This window comes from Antechinus flavipes, chromosome 6 (assembly GCF_016432865.1).
Source record: "Antechinus flavipes isolate AdamAnt ecotype Samford, QLD, Australia chromosome 6, AdamAnt_v2, whole genome shotgun sequence".
NCBI classification, from domain to species: Eukaryota; Metazoa; Chordata; class Mammalia; order Dasyuromorphia; family Dasyuridae; genus Antechinus; species Antechinus flavipes.
The window spans coordinates 194,451,197-194,469,925 of record NC_067403.1 but is presented as its reverse complement, the minus strand read 5'-3'; the positions used below and the strand labels follow the sequence as shown (position 1 = coordinate 194,469,925).

The window sequence follows — 18,729 nt, the reverse complement described above, 5'->3', positions numbered from 1 at the left end:
TTCATTTAGTACTTTTTTGAATAAGTTGTTTCAGGTTTTTTCATTGTTTTTTTCTAGGTGAATTAAACTTTATAGAGTTCCTCTTTCTTAGTCTGTTGTATTCTACTGATCTATAGTCTACTGTGTATTTCCATTGCTTCTAGGTTCTTTTGTTGATTTCCAGAAATATGGTATTCAGACTTCTGGCACTTGTTAATTTTCTAGGGAGACCAATCATAATTTTCAGATTGTTGCCAAACTTTAGCTCCTTTGCAAAATTTTTTAGAGATTTGAAGTTATGTTCTTATTTTTGTCTTTTCTTTATTTCATTCAGTTTTTCTGTTACTGGTTGTTTTGTTACTCAATAGATTTCTTAATATTATGGACACTGGTTTTTTGAGGGGTAGGAATATTTAAACCAACTTAATTCTTTTTACTGTGAATTTCACTAAAAGGAGCTTGAGTGTTCTGGAACAGTGTGATTTCTTCTGAGGAAACTATAAATGAGAGACTATATTAATAGAAAAATTCATTTGATTTTCATTTAAGACACTTTATACACCCTTTTGAAATACTTCTATTGAATTTTAATCTCCATACTTTTGCCATTTTTGAGCCTTGTGGGATTTGGATTAATGTGTGAACAATACCATGGCTGAGAAAGGCCATTTTAACCATTTGTTTGGTTTGATCTCTAAATAAAAGACTGACACAAAATAGTGAATTTCTCCACTTATGTATCATTCTCCTCTTCTGATCTAAACATATCTACAGCAATTGTTATATTATTTCAATTGACCCTTATTCAATAATTATATCTTTTCCTGTCAGATAGGATTTTAGTTGAAGAAATTATTAAATCATATTATATAGTAATGGATTTTTTTTTTCTCTGTAGTACTATGGTTTTTACCTCCTTGAATGTAGTTCTTTTTGGTACAATTTGACTTAAATGTTGGACATGACAAATTTTGTACCTGAATTTTCTCACTAAATATATGATTATGAAACCATTACCTTATAACTATTATCTGTTTTAATCTTCTGTACATTTAGGACATGTACTTTAAGTTTGGACACTTTCATTATATGCAGTCTCAGAATGCTTTAATTTTGGTTATTTTGTAGTATGCTTTTTATCCCTGTATAATTTAATGTTTATGAACATCACCTAAAGTACCCCTATGTGTTTATCTTCACGATCGTGTTTTAGGAAATGAGAGATTACTCTTTAAGTTTCTGGTATAATGAGTTTTGACAGGTTTTTATAAATGAAGAGGGGAAAAAATCAAGGAGGACTGTGTCATTGTTTTGGAAATTGAAAAGCAGTGGGTAATTTTTGTTTCCAAGCAAATCCTTAAGTATTTAATGACAAAGCAAATGGTACATTTTCAATTTAGTTTTTTAAATAAAATTTTTAGAAATCTTAAAATATTATTTTCCTCTTTATTATTATGTCCCTTAGTAGCCATAAAATGGTTACTTTAACTTCTGAATTTCTTTATATGTGTTTTTAAATCTAGAACCAAGATTTCCTTTTGCACACCCCTCTTGGAAATAGTGGATCACAGCAAGAATCCGTTGGAGGAGGGAGAATCACTGTTGGAGCACAGACGGTACCCTCTGCAGATCTCAATAATTCCACACCTTCAGATATAGGGTGTAATTGTGAGGCATGTAATGAAAGAAGGTGAGAGACATTTGTCATTTTTCTTTGGTTGCCTATCAACTAAAAAAGTTGTTTTGGTTCAAAAAGATCTGAGATAAATTTAGGTATGATCTATCATTAGAAAATAAAATGTTAGGTTCAGAGGAAGCTAACTATTCTCTGCTCCACCAAAGTATTTGGTACTGCCAATACCAGTTATAATTGATAGACATTATAAATACATTGTGGATTTTAGTGGCAATTTTAAAAATACCATTGGCAAATATTTATCTAGCTTCTTACTATCTTCCTTGTGCTAGTAAGTAAGTCAAATGTAATCTTTCTTTATAAAATGTAGTCTTTCCCATAAAGAATTAATTGGAGCTAGAAATAATAAAAGCAATAGTCAGAGAATAATGAAGTCTTATAACAGGAGTCCTGATGGGATTATGCTTATCCCATTCAAAACCATTGTTTGTCATGCTTTTAGAAATATCTTGGCATAGACAGTTTTGTAACCTCTTTTTATACGTACATTTTACTCCTTATCCTTCATTAGCAAGTTCTTTCTAATGTCTAAGTGAAATCCTACTTATTGACTTAAATTTCTTAATTTTTCCATGATATCAAACTTGTTGACTACTGACTTTTTACTTTTAATAAATTTACATGTGTTCACATCAATTTAATTAAATACTTGATATGTTTTAAAAGCTTTATCAAGTATTGGAGGTGTAAAGGCAGAAATTAAATGTTCTCTATCCTTCAATAGTCTAATAGTAGTAAGTTGATTTTCTTTTTTCTATAACCCAGAACTTTTTAACTTTTCCTCAGACATTAATTATAAACATTTTAATGAATTATATTTTTCATATCTGCTACTAATAGTACATTAGTCAGTATAATATAATAAATGTTTCATATGATTCTAATGTTTAACAGAGAAATTTCAGCAGAGACTGAACGAGAATCCCAGCAACTTCAGAATTACTGGTCAGAAGTACGATATATGGTCCGATGTATATATCGTCAAGCTGGGACCCCTTTGGCAGATGACCAAGACCAATCTCTAGTTCCTGATAAAGAGGGCATGAAAGAGCTTGTGGATAGGTATGTATTCTTTCCTTCCCTTTTTTTCCCCTTCCTTTTTTTGTCCTACAAAACAAACTATTATCTTTATGGCTACTATTCTTTCTTCTTACATACTTAAAAAAACTGATTCATGTCTCTTATTTCCACTACCGCTCTATTTTTATTGGGTTTTTATTATTGCTATTCTGTGATCCACATTGTTTTATTCATAGTAAATACTCTGTATTTTAGTGCTATGCCAAGTCTTAGATACAAACTCAATTGAAGGCATACATATGCACAGTTTTGTTATGTTTTGTTTTAAACAAAGTTTAAATTAGTACATATACATGTAGATTGAATCTTGAATGTTGTATTTGCTTTGAGCAAACACATTTTTGTAAGAAACTGGAAGATGCAGCATCTAAATGAGGTAGTTTTGGTAAATGACTTGCAAAACTACATGTGAACTGATATATCATCATTATCTCTCATTTCTCATAATCTTAAAAATTACCATTGTTATTGTTTTGTTGTTATGTCTATTGGAAGGCAATGAAGAAAAAAGAGGTAAAGGTAACTATCATGCCTCACAAGCTCTCTCCCTTCAACTTTTTTTTCTCTTCTAAACCACTGTCCTTTCATCCTTCAGTCATTATATGGCATGAATTTTAGAAGAGAAAAAAAATAAATTTTGTAAAGAGAAAAGTAAAGTGCTATTAGGTAAAAGAGGGGTTAGGTATTTTCTTCTTGGCTTGACAGAGCAGAACTAAGTGATTGTTAGAAGTGGCAAAAAGAAATTTCGACTAGAAGTAAGAAAAACTTGCTAAATTTTATAACTACTCAAAAGTGAAATGGACTTCTTTGGAAGTGACTTGGGTGAATTGGGTTTCCCTTTATCTCTTGGTTAAAAGACTGGATGACTGTTTGCTTAAATATGTTGTGGAGGAGATTGTCATTTAGGACTAAATATGTAAGTGATTTTCTAATTAGCATATGTTGTCTTCCTCTTTGGTCTAAGAACTTGATATATGTAGTAGCTTTTGATTAGCACAATGAAAGGCAAGTAATTAGCAGTAACAGAAATGTTTTGTTCCTTAAGAGAAAGAGCTTTTGAGAACGTCTATTTGAAGAAAATAATATTTCATAAAATGGCTTTATACTTTTCTAATGTAGCATTCCTTTTTGTGTTGGTGATTACAATGGCAACAATAATAATAATTAGCAAGTAAATAGTGCTTGAAAGTTTGCATAGCATTTTACAAATATTTTATCCTCAACTCTGGGAGATAGGTACTATTATTATATCAACTTTTCAGACAGAAGCCAGGATAAATTTCAAGTGAGGTCCTCAATTAAGAAAGCAGGAAGGAAGAGAGATACCTGGTAGGCTTGAGAAAAAAGGAACATTTGGAACAAGATCTATGGGCACTGCAATAGGGAAAATTAAACAGATTATTTTCTGTAGTTGAGACTAGGTAACACAAATATGTAGTGAATTTAACTTTGAAGTGTTATTACCTTAGTCTTAGATGAGTGAAAGTGGGAGTATGAGCAGTAGAAGTAGATGATAAGAGTTATTCAGGCTTGTAGTTTGATTAGGTATGTATGGTGATAGAACAAGAGGGCAAGGAATTCAAGAAGAGAGGACAATGCTGGGTTGAACTCTACATTGGTTCAAGGTTGAGAAGGGAGGAAAGAGAAATCAACATTTCTGTCAGTTTGAATACACACCTGAGGAATACAAGGATTAGACACACATCTAATAAAGTATAATAGCAGAAAATGGAAACCACTTGGTCTTATACATACATGTGTACTTCAGTGTTTCAGTATATCTTCAGAAAATCCACACTCTTTATTATCTTCATTCTTTCCAAACTATCTGTTCACTCAAATCAGTTTCTTCACATTTTAATTGGCAATTTCACAATTTTCTTTATCTTGAGCATTTGTTATCGTTAGCCAGCTAGTATTGGTATTGTGTCTTTTTTTTTTAATATAATTTTATTTTATAATAACTTTATATTGACAGAGTCCATGCCAGGGTAATTTTTTTACAACATTATCCCTTAAACTCGCTTCTATTCCGATTTTTCCCCTCCCCTAGATAGCAAGCAGTCCTATATATGTTAGATATGTCACAGTATATCCTAGATACAATACATATTTGCAGAACCGACCAGTTCTCTTGTTGCACAGGGAGAATTGGATTCAGAAAGTAAAAATAACCCAGGAAGAAAAACAAAAATGCAAATAGTTCATATTTGTTTCCCAGTGTTCTTTCTTTGAGTGTAGCTGCTTCTGTCCATCATTGATCAATTGAAACTGAGTTAGGTCTCTTTGTCAAAGAAATCCACTTCCATCAGAATACATCCTCATACAATATCGTTGTCGAAGTGTATAATGATCTCCTGGTTCTGCTCATTTCACTTAGCATCAGTTCATATAAGTCTCTCCAGTCCTCTCTGTATTCATCCTGCTGGTCATTTCTTACAGAGCAATAATATTCCATAACATTCATATACCACAATTTACCCAGCCATTCTCCAATTGATGGGCATCCATTCAATTTTCAGTTTCTAGCCACTACAAACAGGGTTGCCACAAACATTTTGGCATACAGGTCCCTTTCCCTTCTTTAGTATCTCTTTGGGGTATAAGCCCAGTAGAAACACTGCTGGATCAAAGAGTATGCACAATTTGATAACTTTTTGGGCATAGCTCCAGATTGCTCTCCAGAATGGCTGGATGTATTCACAATTCTACCAACATTGCATCAGTGTCCCAGTTTTCTCGCATCCCCTCCAACATTCATTATTGTTTTTTCCTGTCATCTTAGCCAATCTGAAAGGTATGTAGTGGTATCTCAGAGTTGTCTTAATTTGCATTTCTCTGATCAATAGTGATTTGGAGCACTCTTTCATATGAGTGGTAATAGTTTCAATTTCATCATCTGAAAATTGTCTATTCATATCCTTTGACCATTTATCAATTGGAGAATGGCTTGATTTCTTATAAATTTGAGTCAGTTCTCTATATATTTTGGAAATGAGGCCTTTATCAGAACCTTTAACTGTGAAGATATTTCCCCAGTTTGTTGCTTCCCTTCTAATCTTGTTTGCATTAGTTTTGTTTGTACAAAGACTTTAATTTGATATAATCAAAATTTTCTATTTTGTGATCAGTAATGGTCTCTAGTTCATCTTTGGTCACAAATTTCTTTCTCCTCCACAAGTCTGAGAGATAAACTATCCTATGTTCCTCTAATTTATTTATAGTCTCGTTCTTTATGCCTAGGTCATGGACCCATTTTGATCTTATCTTGATATATGGTGTTAAGTGTGGGTCCTTGCCTACTTTCTGCCATACTAATTTCCAGTTATCCCAGCAGTTTTTATCAAATAATGAATTTTTATCCCAAAAGTTAGGATCTTTGGGTTTGTCAAACACTAGATTGCTGTAGTTGACTATTCTGTCTTGTGAATCTAACCTTTTCCACTGATCAACTAATCTATTTCTTAGCTAATACCAAATGGTTTTGGTGACTGCTGCTTTATAATATAATTTTAGATCAGGTACAGCTAGGCCACCTTCATTTGATTTTTTTCCATTAATTCCCTTGAGATTCTCGACTTTTTATTGTTCCATATGAATTTTGTTGTTATTTTTTCTAGAGCATTAAAATCTTTTCTTGAAAGTCTGATTGGTATAGCACTAAATAAATAGATTCGTTTAGGGAGTATTGTCATCTTTATTATATTCGCTCGGCCTATCCAAGAGCACTTAATATTTTTCCAATTATTTAAGTCTGACTTTATTTGTGTGGAAAGTTTTTTGTAATTTTGCTCATATAATTCCTAATTTTCCTTTGGTAGATAGATTCCCAAATATTTTATGCTATCAACAGTTATTTTGAATGGAATTTCTCTTTGTATCTCTTGCTGTTGGATTTTGTTGGTGATGTATAAAAATGCTGAGGATTTGTGGGGATTTATTTTGTATCCTGCTACTTTGCTAAAATTATGAATTATTTCTAATAGCTTTTTAGTAGAATCTCTGGGGTTCTCTAGGTATACCATCATATCATCTGCAAAGAGGTATTGTGTCTTTCTACACTAATTAGGCTGGTCCATTGTTAGTCATACTTGAAGCCTTCTGGCCTTCTAAGAACCACCATGAATTTAAGCTAGATAGTATTACTTTTGACATCCTAGGGTCACCACCTTGTGCAAATATGAGACTTTGGAGTGAGAATCAAGTAAAGTTCATATATGTTATTATTTGCTTTTGAACTGCCAGACCCATTCCAATCCCTCCTTTCACTTAAATATGCTGTTTTTAGAGGACTTAGAGTTAGCATTTCATATTTCTCCTTTCAATGGAGTCATTTGGAGGTTTGTGGTTAGAAATGTTGTATACACTATCAGATGTAAATATTATTACATCAATAGGTTTTATTTAATTGTATTTTCTTTGTTACCAGGGAAGTTTTAATGAGCATTTATTAAGCATTTGTTATATCCCCAGGCATTAAGCTAAGTTTGGGAGATACAAAGAAAGTTTTTTTAAAAAGTATTTTTTTAAATAGCCTCTGGCCTTAAAGAAAACACATTGTAATGAGGGAAGCAGCAAGCAACTAGGTGTATACAAAAGTAAATTGCAGGTATTACAAAAAGGGAGTTTTGAGGGAAACCAAAGAAACTAAGGGCCAGAGATAAGAAAGGAAAACAGTCCAGGCATGGGATATATATATATGTGTGTGTGTATACACATATACATATATATATGTATAGGTATATATATTTTAGGAAAGATAAAGATGTGATGTTCTCTGTGATGACTAAGAAATGTATTGAAACAAAGAGCTCAGTTTAGTTTTTATTTCATCTTATATCTCCAATTACAAAACTATCTTCATATATGAGGATTCATATTCTTCAAAATTTTGATCCATTTTCTCCAGCCTTTCAACCTGGGGAGGCTAGGGAATGTTGGTTTTGTGAAGTGAATATCATCATTCATCAGAAATTATGGTTGATATTTCTTAGATTTATTTTTAAATCTATCTTAAATAGCTAATTTAGATATATCATATGTATTAGACTGAGTTTGATAGGAACATTTTTATTTTCCCTGAGGTATTTCTGTTTCTTAATAACTGAGGATAATTCTATTACTTTAGTGTTTATTTCTAGAATAAAAATTATGTCCTTCTAAAAAAAGGTTTAACAATGTTCAATATTCCTTCCTCTTTTCTCCTTCTCCATCTATATTTCCCCCACCCCCCCCCCCAAAAAAAAAAAAGAAAATAGGAAAAAAAAAGATTTTGAACTACTTGAATATATTGTGGTAGGGATTTTTGAATATTGTTTAGACTAGGTGTCTTCTAAAGTCTTTTCCAGTTCAGATTTTTGTGATTCAGCTTCTTCATCTTACAGTCACTTTTCCTTGTGACTTTCTAGATCCATATGCTCCCCTCCCCAGTGGGTTTTCTTTACCATTAGGATGTAAGCTTTACAAGGCAGGGGTTATCTTTTCTTTTCTTTTCTTTTTTTTCTTTTTCTTTTTCTTTTTTTTTTTGTCTTCAGTGCACAGTATGAAATCCAGGATGTATAATTAGTGCTTTTCACTCATTTATTCTTCTTTCTCATTCATGACATGGATAGGTCATTGTATGAATTGCAATGAGGCAAATCAGATTTAATATAAAGCAAAACTTTTCATATTTTAAATTTATTTAAAAGGAAATGGGCTAATCAAAAAGATATTAAGGTCCTGCTTGCTTGAGGTCTGTCCTTACTTAGGTCCTTAATGCATAAAATTCTGGGCCTATACAGTCAAAAGACTTGAGTTTAAATCTGGGTCTCATATACTTAATAGCTTTGGGATCCTAGGAAAGTCACTTAGCCTCTATTTGCCTCAATTTCCACATGTATAAAATGGAGTAAAAATAGTGCCTACCTCTCAGGGTTGTTGTGGCAATCAAATGAGACAATATTTGTAAAACACTTAGAGCACTGGCACATAGTAGATGCTGTATAAATGGTTATTTCCTTCCCTTCTTCCTTCTCCTCTCCCATCTTCCCTTCTCTCAGAGGCCAAATGACCCTGTGTTGCTCCTTTCCTAAGTATTCAATGTGAAGAGTTGGGTTATATTTGTTATTAATTATACTGATGCTTAAATTCTGTGTTTAAAAAGAGGAGAGCAGCTAGGTGGTGCAGTAGATAGAGCACCAGTCCTGAAGTTAGTTCAAATCTGGCCTCAGACACTTAACACTTCCTATTTGTGCAACCCTGGAAAAGTCACTTAACCCCAATTGCCTCATCAAAAAACAAACAATAACAAAAACCCCTGCTCTTTTACCTGAAAAATTAAACATTTTGTAGATGTTGGTAAGTTCCAGAACATGGCAAATATGGTGTATTGGATTGAATTAAAAGTGGTAGACCTGCATTTAAGTCTTGGCTTTGACATTTATAATTCCTAGATAGTTTGCTTATTTGTATAAAGGGAACAATAATGTCTTATGCTTCTACTTTCCTCATGAATTTATTGTGAAAAAGACATTTTGAAAGAGCTATATAAATAAATATTATTGTGATAACATTAGTTAATTAAAAACTTGCATCTTAAAGGTAAATATGCTCGTTAATTAAACAGTTGGGGACCATAGTAGATTATATTGTTAATTGTTAGTTAACTTAATCATATTAATTGTTTAATAACATTTTTTAATATATATCTTTAGGCTTTGTGAAAGAGATCCATATCAACTATATCAGCGATTGGAACAACAAGCAAGAGAATATGTCCTAGAAATGAAAGTTCGACTCCTCAGACATTTGTCTCTGGGATCTAAAGTTAAAGCCACATCAACAATACAAGGCCCACCACAGGCACATCAATTCACCTCACTTCTGCTTGAGGAATATAGTGCACTCTGTCAGGCAGCACGCACAATCAGCTCCTTCCTTGTCACTCTGGTAAGATTGAAAAAATTGAATAGTGATTGAAAAAAAAAAAACCTTGGATGCTTTTCATGTTTTCTTGGAGCAGCATTTCCTTGCTATTTTAAAACTTGATAGGGAGAAAATCTGATTTATATGCACATTCATGTACAGTAGTGGTCTAGTTCTCCTTAAACCAGTTTCTTTCAGATAGGTAAGACTGTATATTCATTTTGGTTAGTGCTTTGAGTCCCCAAGCCCAATCCTGGCTTTTTTCTTCCTTTGAATTGTGTATTCCTTCTGACATTTGCTTGATAGAAGAGATTAAGGGTGAGGGTTCAAGTACCGTTTGATGAAAGTGGAGATTTCGTTGCCAGATGGTCTCAAGGTACATAAGTAAAGCATGATGTGAAATAAGGATTAAATTTGTTTAGAATTGGTCAACAGATGCATTGTAAGACACAGGCGTTTCTCTGATTAAAGGCTTATAAATTGAAAATGTAGTTTATTAAAATAGGGAAATGGAATACTTATTTTTCTATCAAATTCAGTTAAAATAAGTATTTCTTTGTTTGAAATCTATATTTTAGAAAATCTGAAGTTTTAAAGACAGTCCTTCAGTTATACCTAAGAATTTATTATAATGAAGTAGGGAATAGACCTAGATATCTGCCCTTAGTAGTATTTTTGTATCTATATATTTACATCTTTAAGTACCCTATTTCTCAGCCTTCTTCAGTTTTCCATTTTTTTGACACCAATTACTTTTTTCCCCCAATAAAAAATTTGCAAAAGGGAGCACAACTAGAATGTGTACCCATATACGTTATGCTTTGAAGATTGCCTCTAACAGTTCATGATACTGACTGGAAAAGTTTCAAGGCAGAGGTCACCAACCTCAAATCCCAATTTTGCTACTTATCATTTGCATGATATGTTATATAAATCATTTAATATCTCTGGGTCTTAGTTTCTTCAACTATAAAATGAAGGGATTGGACTATATGATCTTTAAGGTCCTTCCAGATATAAATATGCATTCTGAACCCAATTTAACCAACTCTAAATTTCATATAAAATCTGAGATCAAGAGTCCCTATAGTTGACTCAGCCATCTTTGCTCTGTGGTGGCAGTAAAGCTGCTATGGTATAGGAAGTGGATTGATTCCAGGGGTGGAGATGACCAGCTGTGTTATATTTAGTCATATTCTCACCTTTGTTTCTTCCTTGCCTCCAACTCAGACTACCACCCCTGATTTTTAAAGGGGAAGAGTATCAATTAATAAAGTAAATTTCAATGTGTTTTCAAAGAATTTTATTTCAAAAACATGAATAAAAATTTCTTGCTAAAACTAATGTAGTTCTAATAGTTAACATTAATAATTCTTTGCCCGTATAAGCAGGAGCAATTATGAATAAAAGTTTGAAGAACACTTATATTACTATATTTCATATCAGACCCTGAACTTCTTGAAATATTTATTTTAAGAAGTTTTTGTAGTTCATTGCCAAAAAGTTAAAAAAAAAAAAAAACAACTTTTGCCTGCAATATAATCATCTCATAAAAATGAGTAAATCTCTTTAAGTATGTCTATGATACCATCTAGAGATTAAGCTTTTCAGTCTTCCCCTTTAACCATCACACTGATGTAGGCTCCTGATCACAGTCAGCAGCTGTCCTGTAGAGGGGCTTTTGTCTTGTTATTTCAGTTACCTTCGTGTCACTGTCTCCCCTGAAGATGTTCTTCATGCTGAAAGGCCCCTGTTTATTCAAGCAGGCCCCAGACATGGAGAGCATGCAAGTGAGGAAAAAGCTATTCAATCATTTTTTCCCCTAGAGAAATGTAATTAATATATCCTTTAGGAACAAAAGTATTTTCTTTACTCTGGTGGAAAAGATAAAACCTCGTCTCTTTGGTTGTGCTCCAGAACAAGTCATTTGTCTTCTCTGGCTCTTACCTCACCTGTAAGAGGAGATGGTAAGACACCTTTAATCTGTCACATGATTAAAGGATACAGCATAGTGGTTTATAAATTATACCTATGTGGCATCATAATAGTAGTTGTGTCATTTATAATATGTGATTTAGTAGAGTAGACACTTTTGCCTATGTATCCCACCTTCCAACTTGACATTCCTCAAACCAGTTGTATTATATTTACACCAAATCCTGCTCCTTTTCTTGACCTACCTTTTTATTAGTGGTACCACTATTCATCCAATCACACATTTGAAACCTCAGTTACCTCAAACTCCTTATTTTCCCTTATAGCAAATCACTTACTACTTTTATTTCAGAAATATGTACTACAACTGTATTTATTTGCACTGTTGGCACCTCAGATCTAAGGGTCTAATGACCCTTATTGCTAAATGCATATATTGCCATAACCTTCTTATGTAAGTATTTTGTCTTCCACTTTTACTTTTCCTCAATGTGTAACCTCACCCCATTATAGAATAAACTTTTTCATATCTTTATTCTGTTTGAAGATCTTTTGTTGAGCCCTTCTTTGTTCACTTCCAAGAGAAAATAAAATTCTTTCACATCACATCCCATTTCTTCACCTTCGGGTACCACCCTTCCTTTATATCCAAATATCTGTATCCAGTATTCCCCCCTCAAGTATCCTATATTCAAGTTGCACTGTACTGTTTGTCAGCATTCAAATAAGTCCTACCCAATTATTTTTAAAACCCAACTCAAAGATCACTTTCTTCAAGTGAATAAAATAATATGAATCAAATAATGGGGTTGTGAATTCTTAAGGTGCCCTTAGAAAATAGGAAATAATTCAATTTATTGAATAGTTTACATTGTAAGAAGTTAAAGCACTGAAACTGAGCTGAATTTGAGCCTTTCACAGATACTTTTTTTGCTACCCAGTAGCACTTTTCCTCATTTCTTTTCACTCTCTTTTATTTCAAATATTGTAAACACCTGAACTATCGAACTGCTTACATGAACCAGCAATATCTATAAAGGAGTTATGGGAGGCATTGTTAAAGCTGGGGAAAATACTACAACTAAATTTTATTTCCCTAATGAGCTCAGAGTACTTCTTTTGTTAATTCACTACATAGAGGTTGGACTTTTAGCTTTCTGGACTCATACCAGAGAATTATTTCTAACTATACAGTTGTTAAAACCAAACTTCATGATATATATGGTTAAATGGATCATTATTTATGATCTGGATCTTATTCTGATGTTTAATATCACCTATTAAAAGTTAATTTGAAAATATCTTTTGCCTTTCATATCTTCTGATGCCATAATGGTTTTGAAAAAATTGCCTTTGATGGCTTTTTAAAATCCTTCTTTCTGTCAATCTCTGATGCTATGAATATCCTACCTGAAAAATTAAATTTTTTTCTACATAAGAAAATGAAAAAAAAATACATAATAAATTGATCTTTGTCTTCCTTGGGAGAGTTTGTAATTTTTTTTTAATTATGGATCCTTTTAATGTTCTCAAATTTTTATTTTTAAATGAATAAAGGAAATTAATTACTTTGAAAAACAGTTATCAAAATAAAATTTTTTTAAGTTCTCAGACCTCAGGTTTAAAAAGTTGTGCTCCATCTTCCTCTGTATCCCTTCTTAATTTTCACATTGTGTCATGAGCATAGTTTCTAGTTTCTTTGAAAACAACTTGCAAAATGGCGATAATGAAATTTATTTTATATACTTTGTAGAGTTGCTGTAAAGAAAGTATTTTAAAACTATAAACTGCTAAAAAATTAGATGTTAGTATTTTTATCTCTTCCTTTTGGTCCACTTCTTATCTAATCTGTTTATCATTTCCTTATGTTATACTAGTTCTTTCTCCAAAATAGCTTTTTTTTCTCTCTCTTCTTTATGGTCACCAGCCTCGCCTAATGATCATCTTATCCTTCAACAACCCTATTAGTTGGTCTTATTGCCTGCAAGCTTTTACTTCAGACTAATCATAGACTTGGATAGAGCCTCAGAAGTTATCCATTCTAATCCACACTTGTACAGTAATCTCTATAATTTTTCTTTTATATAGTTGTCCCTCAGATACTTCCATTGAAAATAGCTGTGAGTCTTGCAAAATCTCAAGGCTAAATATACCCAGAATTGTTTTCTTTTTCTTGTATTCCTTTTTCCTTCCTAAACATCATAGTATCTGAAGTGTCAACAAATTAAGAGTCTATTATTTTACGTTATATCTCAAAAGTTTACATGTCCATAAACTTTAAAATTTACAAAGCACTTTCCTCACAGTAGTCCCTTGAGATATGGCATATAAATAGGATTATCCTTATTTCATAGATGCAAAACATGATACACTGAAAAGGATATTGAATTTTGACTTGAGACCCTGGATTCAAATCCTGGATCGACCACTTTTATGACATATATTTATAAAATGCCACTGAACTGGACTGATTTTAAATTTCCTTCTAGTGCTAAGAGTTTCTAATTCTATGATCTGTTATTTTTTTCAAAGTTCTCTGCAGTAAGCACAATCTTCTGGGGGGAGGGTGAAGAGACTTTTTATCATTCTCCCAAATGCACAAAATGGCTTTGTTATTTTAGTTTAGTATTTTATTTTCCCCCAATTATATGTAAAAAACAATTATCAGCTTTTATTTTTAAAATTGAGTTCTAACCTTTGTTTCTTCCCACTCCTCTCATTGAGAAGGCAATCCATTGTATATACATCATACATATGTAATCATGCAAAACATCTCTATATTAGTTATGTTGGGGAAAAGGGGGGAGAAGAAACATAGACCAAAATAAAAACCCAAGAAAAATAGAAAAATTTTTTTAAATGTATGCTTTGATATCCATTCAAAGATAGCATTTACCATCATACATCCTTCAGAGGTGTCTTAGATTGTCTTATTATTGAGAATAGCTAAGTCATTCACAGTTGATCATCTTAGAGTATTGCTGCTATTATATTCAGTATTTTCCTGATTCTACTCATTTCACTTTAGCACCTTCATTTTTAAGAAATCACCTTCAAAGCCTGTCTCTTAGACTGAAGCACAATTAATTACCCTTTACTTCATGATTTACTCAGACCATATCTCCCATAATTGTGTATAACATTCATTTAATTTCTTCTTCCTTCTTTAAACTTATTTTCTGATAAAGCATTCTCAAATAATTTCACTTCCTTCAGTTTCATTCAGCAAACCTTTATTAAATATAAGTAACATTAGGCCTGGTAAAAAACAAAAAATGAACAACTCCCCAGTCTCTTTGTATAGAGCTTGTAATCTACTAGATGGCATATGAAAAGTATTAGAAGTATACCTTTTTTGGCAAGGGGTATGAGGAACAAAAACTCCCTCTGATCATGTATATATATGCCTACTCTACATTCTCTTCTCAGAGTTTAGCCTGCGGGAACTGAGAAGATAGTGACTTGCCTAGGACTACATAAATGGTATTTGCCAGTGTAGAATTCAACCCAGGTCTTTCTAATTTATGAGCCAAGTTCCCCTCCACTACTGTCATCTACCTACTCTTCTTTACTTCCATAAAGTGGACTAGGAAAAAAAACAGTAGGAAATCTGGAAATGGTTTATTAGGAAATAGTACCTGAGATGTGCTGAGAAGAGAATTTCCATAGACAAGAATGTATTCCTAACATGGAAAACAGTCTGTGCACAACTGCATAGAGATAGAAGGAAGCAAAAGGAGATTGTTGTAAGGAATTGTATATCACTAAGCTGAAAAATTAAGTGGGAGCCAGTTGTGAAAAGCATTAAATGCCTTGCCAAGGAGATCTTTTATCCCTTTGACAGGAAGGAGCAACTGAAGATTTTAGAGCTATGGAGTGGTATAATTGGTTTCAAGTTTAATTTTAAAAAATATATTGTGGTAACTATATGAAGAAAGCTTAGAAAGACACCAGTCCCATTAGTCTAGATAAGATTTTGAAAACATTTGTTCTAGGTCAGAAGATAGTCGCTCAGAAGCTACTTCTCTTACTACTTGTATGACCTTGGGAAGTTATCTGACTGGGAGTTCATTTTCATTATTTTTACAGTAAGGTGTCAAACTAGTTGGCCTTTGAAATCACATGTGGAACTAGATCTATTAGGCTGTGAGATTGGGTCATGGTAAATGTGAATTACATGGAAATGATGGATGTTAAGAAATGTTTTTGAGGCAAAACCAACAAGATTTAGCACCTAACTGCTCATGGGAGTTGAAAAAGAGGAAAAAGTCAAATGTTTCAAGCGTAGCTAATTGGAAAGATGATGATGTCATTAATTTTTTAATATAGAAGTTGAAAAAAGCAACTAATTAGTGGGAGAAGACGCTGAATGCATTTTTGGACATTTGAATTTAGGGACTGGCAAAAAATTTGGGTAACATTGTTCAGTAGGTAATTAGAAATACTGGAAAATAATGCAAAGGAGAAATGGGAGGAGGGAGAGCACTATATAAGCACCTACTCACCCTGTAAAAGGTTCCCAAAAAGAAAATGTAGAAAGAAAAGAGAATAGGGTCACTTACAGAGGCCTAGGAAATAATACCCATTTTCCAGGTGTTAGGAAAAAGAAAATCCAGGAAAGGAGACAGAGTAGAATGCTTAGAGAAGTAGGAATGAACTAGCCCCTATACAGTATAGTACAGTAGAAAAGGTTGCTACATTTAGTGTCAAAAAACCTGAATTTGAATCTTAATTCTGCCACTGTGGTGTGTTACATTGGTCAAATCTGTTTCCAGGGCTAGGTCTCACAGAGGGCTAAAGTTTGCAAAGCACTTTTCTGTGTGTTGTTTCATTTGACCTTTACAATTCTATGAGCTTGGCACTATTACTATCTCCAATTTATAGATGAGGTTGGTAGTGGTTAAATGAACTTTCCTAGGATCCCACACCTAATGTTTCATTCAGTATTTGAACTTGGTTTTAATTGATTCCCAAATCCAATACTCCCATCTAGTGTACTGTCTAGCTCCCTACCATAGTTAGCATCTGTACAGCACCTTGATACTTAGAAAACATTATGCAAATCTTATCTGCTTGGATCACCTTAATAGTCCTGAGATGGGTCCTGTTAGCTCCATTTGATAGAGGAGGAAGCCAGGTTTGAGAGAAGCTTCCTTAAGATCACACAGTCAGGAAGAATTGAAACAGGATTCAAATATACATCTTCCCAAGTATAAGTCCAGGGCTCTACCCACTATACTACCCAGCAATTCATTAGGTGAACTTTTGCAGTCTTTTTACCACTTCTCTTATGATCCTTTCATCTGGGTTCCTGATGCCACAGGTAGAAAGAACATTAGGATGTGGAGATTATAGTAAGTAGTGTAAAACACTGCAAAGATGTCAAGAGAGTTGAAAAATGAGAAGAGACCTCTAGAGGGTTTAGTAATTTAGATGTCATTAGTGACTTTATAAGAGGTAGTGACTAGAATAGAGAGAACTGAAAAGTAGTAAGAAAATTGGAACAGATTTTTCTGTGTAACAATTTAGCAGCAAAGCCTAGGAGAGAAAGGACAATAGTTTGAGTTGGGAAAAGATCAAGGAAAGGTTTTTGGTTTTCTTGTTTGGAAGATATGAAAGACCTGGGCATGTTTGTAGATAGAAAGAAGGGCTTAGCAATTTAAGGCATTTAGCCTTTGTTTGAAGTGAGGAATCTTTTTTCTTACATCAAGCCCAAATTTATTTCTTTTTAAATTTCTAAAGTCAATCATTTCTTTACTCCATTGTCTCTATGTTCCTAATTTATATTACATTAATTAAAGTTTGAGTAAATGTTAATTTATAAGTATTATCTTGTCTTGACATTTTCCAATTAGATTGTACAGTCTTCAAGGGCCAGAAATTTGCTTTCTATTTCTGTTTCAAATCAAGGATATGGTATTTTTGTAATGTAAAGAGTACTGTACCTCAGAAGATCGTGGTGTATTAACTTTGATGTGTAACAGATCCACACTAATCAACTCCCTATGTTGCAATTTATATCATATTCAGTTCTACAAAGATTTGATTGTTTGGGTATGGTGTGGTGTGGTGTCTTTTTTCTCAGAATATTAACACTTATTAATGCAAGATAATTTTAAAGCTATTAGTTGCTAGTGAGAATTTACGTATTAAGGAAAGTTAGTTCATAGAAGAATACTTAGTTCATTCCAGTTCCAATATTTTGGAATTTATTATGGCTTAAAAAGAAGTAAACTTAAACATTATTATAGTTACTTATTGTTTCCTCAGTGTGATCATATATGATCTCATTTGAACTTTTTGATAGTATAAAAAAGTGTGGAGGAAGGATTCATTTAAGCTTAAGAGAATCAACTAGTGTTCAAGCTTTAAAAAGGTAGTTTAGGAGTATCCACTTATTTATTTGTTTGTTTGTTTATTTTTGCTGGGGTAGTTGGGCTTAAGTGACTTGCCCAAAGTCACACAACTAGGAAATGTTAAGTATCTGGGACCAGATTGGAACTCAGGTTCTTCTGATTTCAGGGCTGGTGCTCTTTCCACTGTGCCACCTAGCTGCCCTTAACCATTTATTTATAATTGACGTACTCAATTATATATCATTGTTCTATATTGTTAAAATAGATGCCCTTAAAGATTATTATTATGCAAATATTTGGCTAGTCTACTTCCAGTTAGTATTTCTACTTGACAATACCTACACCTAAGGAGTTTTTGGTCATAAATTAGATTAGGGTGCAGTGACAGAGTAGATGATTATGATTATGTATCTTCTATAATGTTTTTTCTTCTGAGAAAAAATATCTTTCTCTGATATAGAGTCATTTGACAGTGACAAAAACTTTAATGGTGAAATTTAGGATTTTGAAGGAAGGGAAAGGAGTTTGGAAGGAGTCCATATTCCTGGATTGAGTAGCTTCATGGACAAAAGTTTGAAAACTGGATAGAACTGAAAGAGTTCTAGATATGGGAAATAAATGGGCTGATTATCCTCTCTGTAGAATAATGTAGATTAAAAAAAAAGGTAAAGACATAAATATAAGAGTTATTACTGTCTGAGTTGGCAGTAAAGGAGAGGAAGAATGGGAATGATACTATGCAGATAGAATTGTTGTGTGATCTGACTTTATGTGGAA

The 18,729-nt window shown here is 32.9% G+C and overlaps 1 protein-coding gene across 5 annotated transcripts in view; it reads left to right on the top strand.

The window, feature by feature from the left end:
- FAM193A (family with sequence similarity 193 member A) overlaps positions 1-18,729 on the top strand; it is a 203,132-nt gene that overhangs the window by 119,413 nt on the left and 64,990 nt on the right. For all 5 annotated transcript variants that reach the window (XM_051966313.1, XM_051966310.1, XM_051966312.1 and 2 more), the window contains 3 exons: positions 1,503-1,669; positions 2,570-2,737; positions 9,451-9,685. In XM_051966313.1, the coding sequence (XP_051822273.1) occupies positions 1,503-1,669; positions 2,570-2,737; positions 9,451-9,685 (570 nt within the window). The remainder of the gene's footprint in view (positions 1-1,502; positions 1,670-2,569; positions 2,738-9,450; positions 9,686-18,729) is intronic.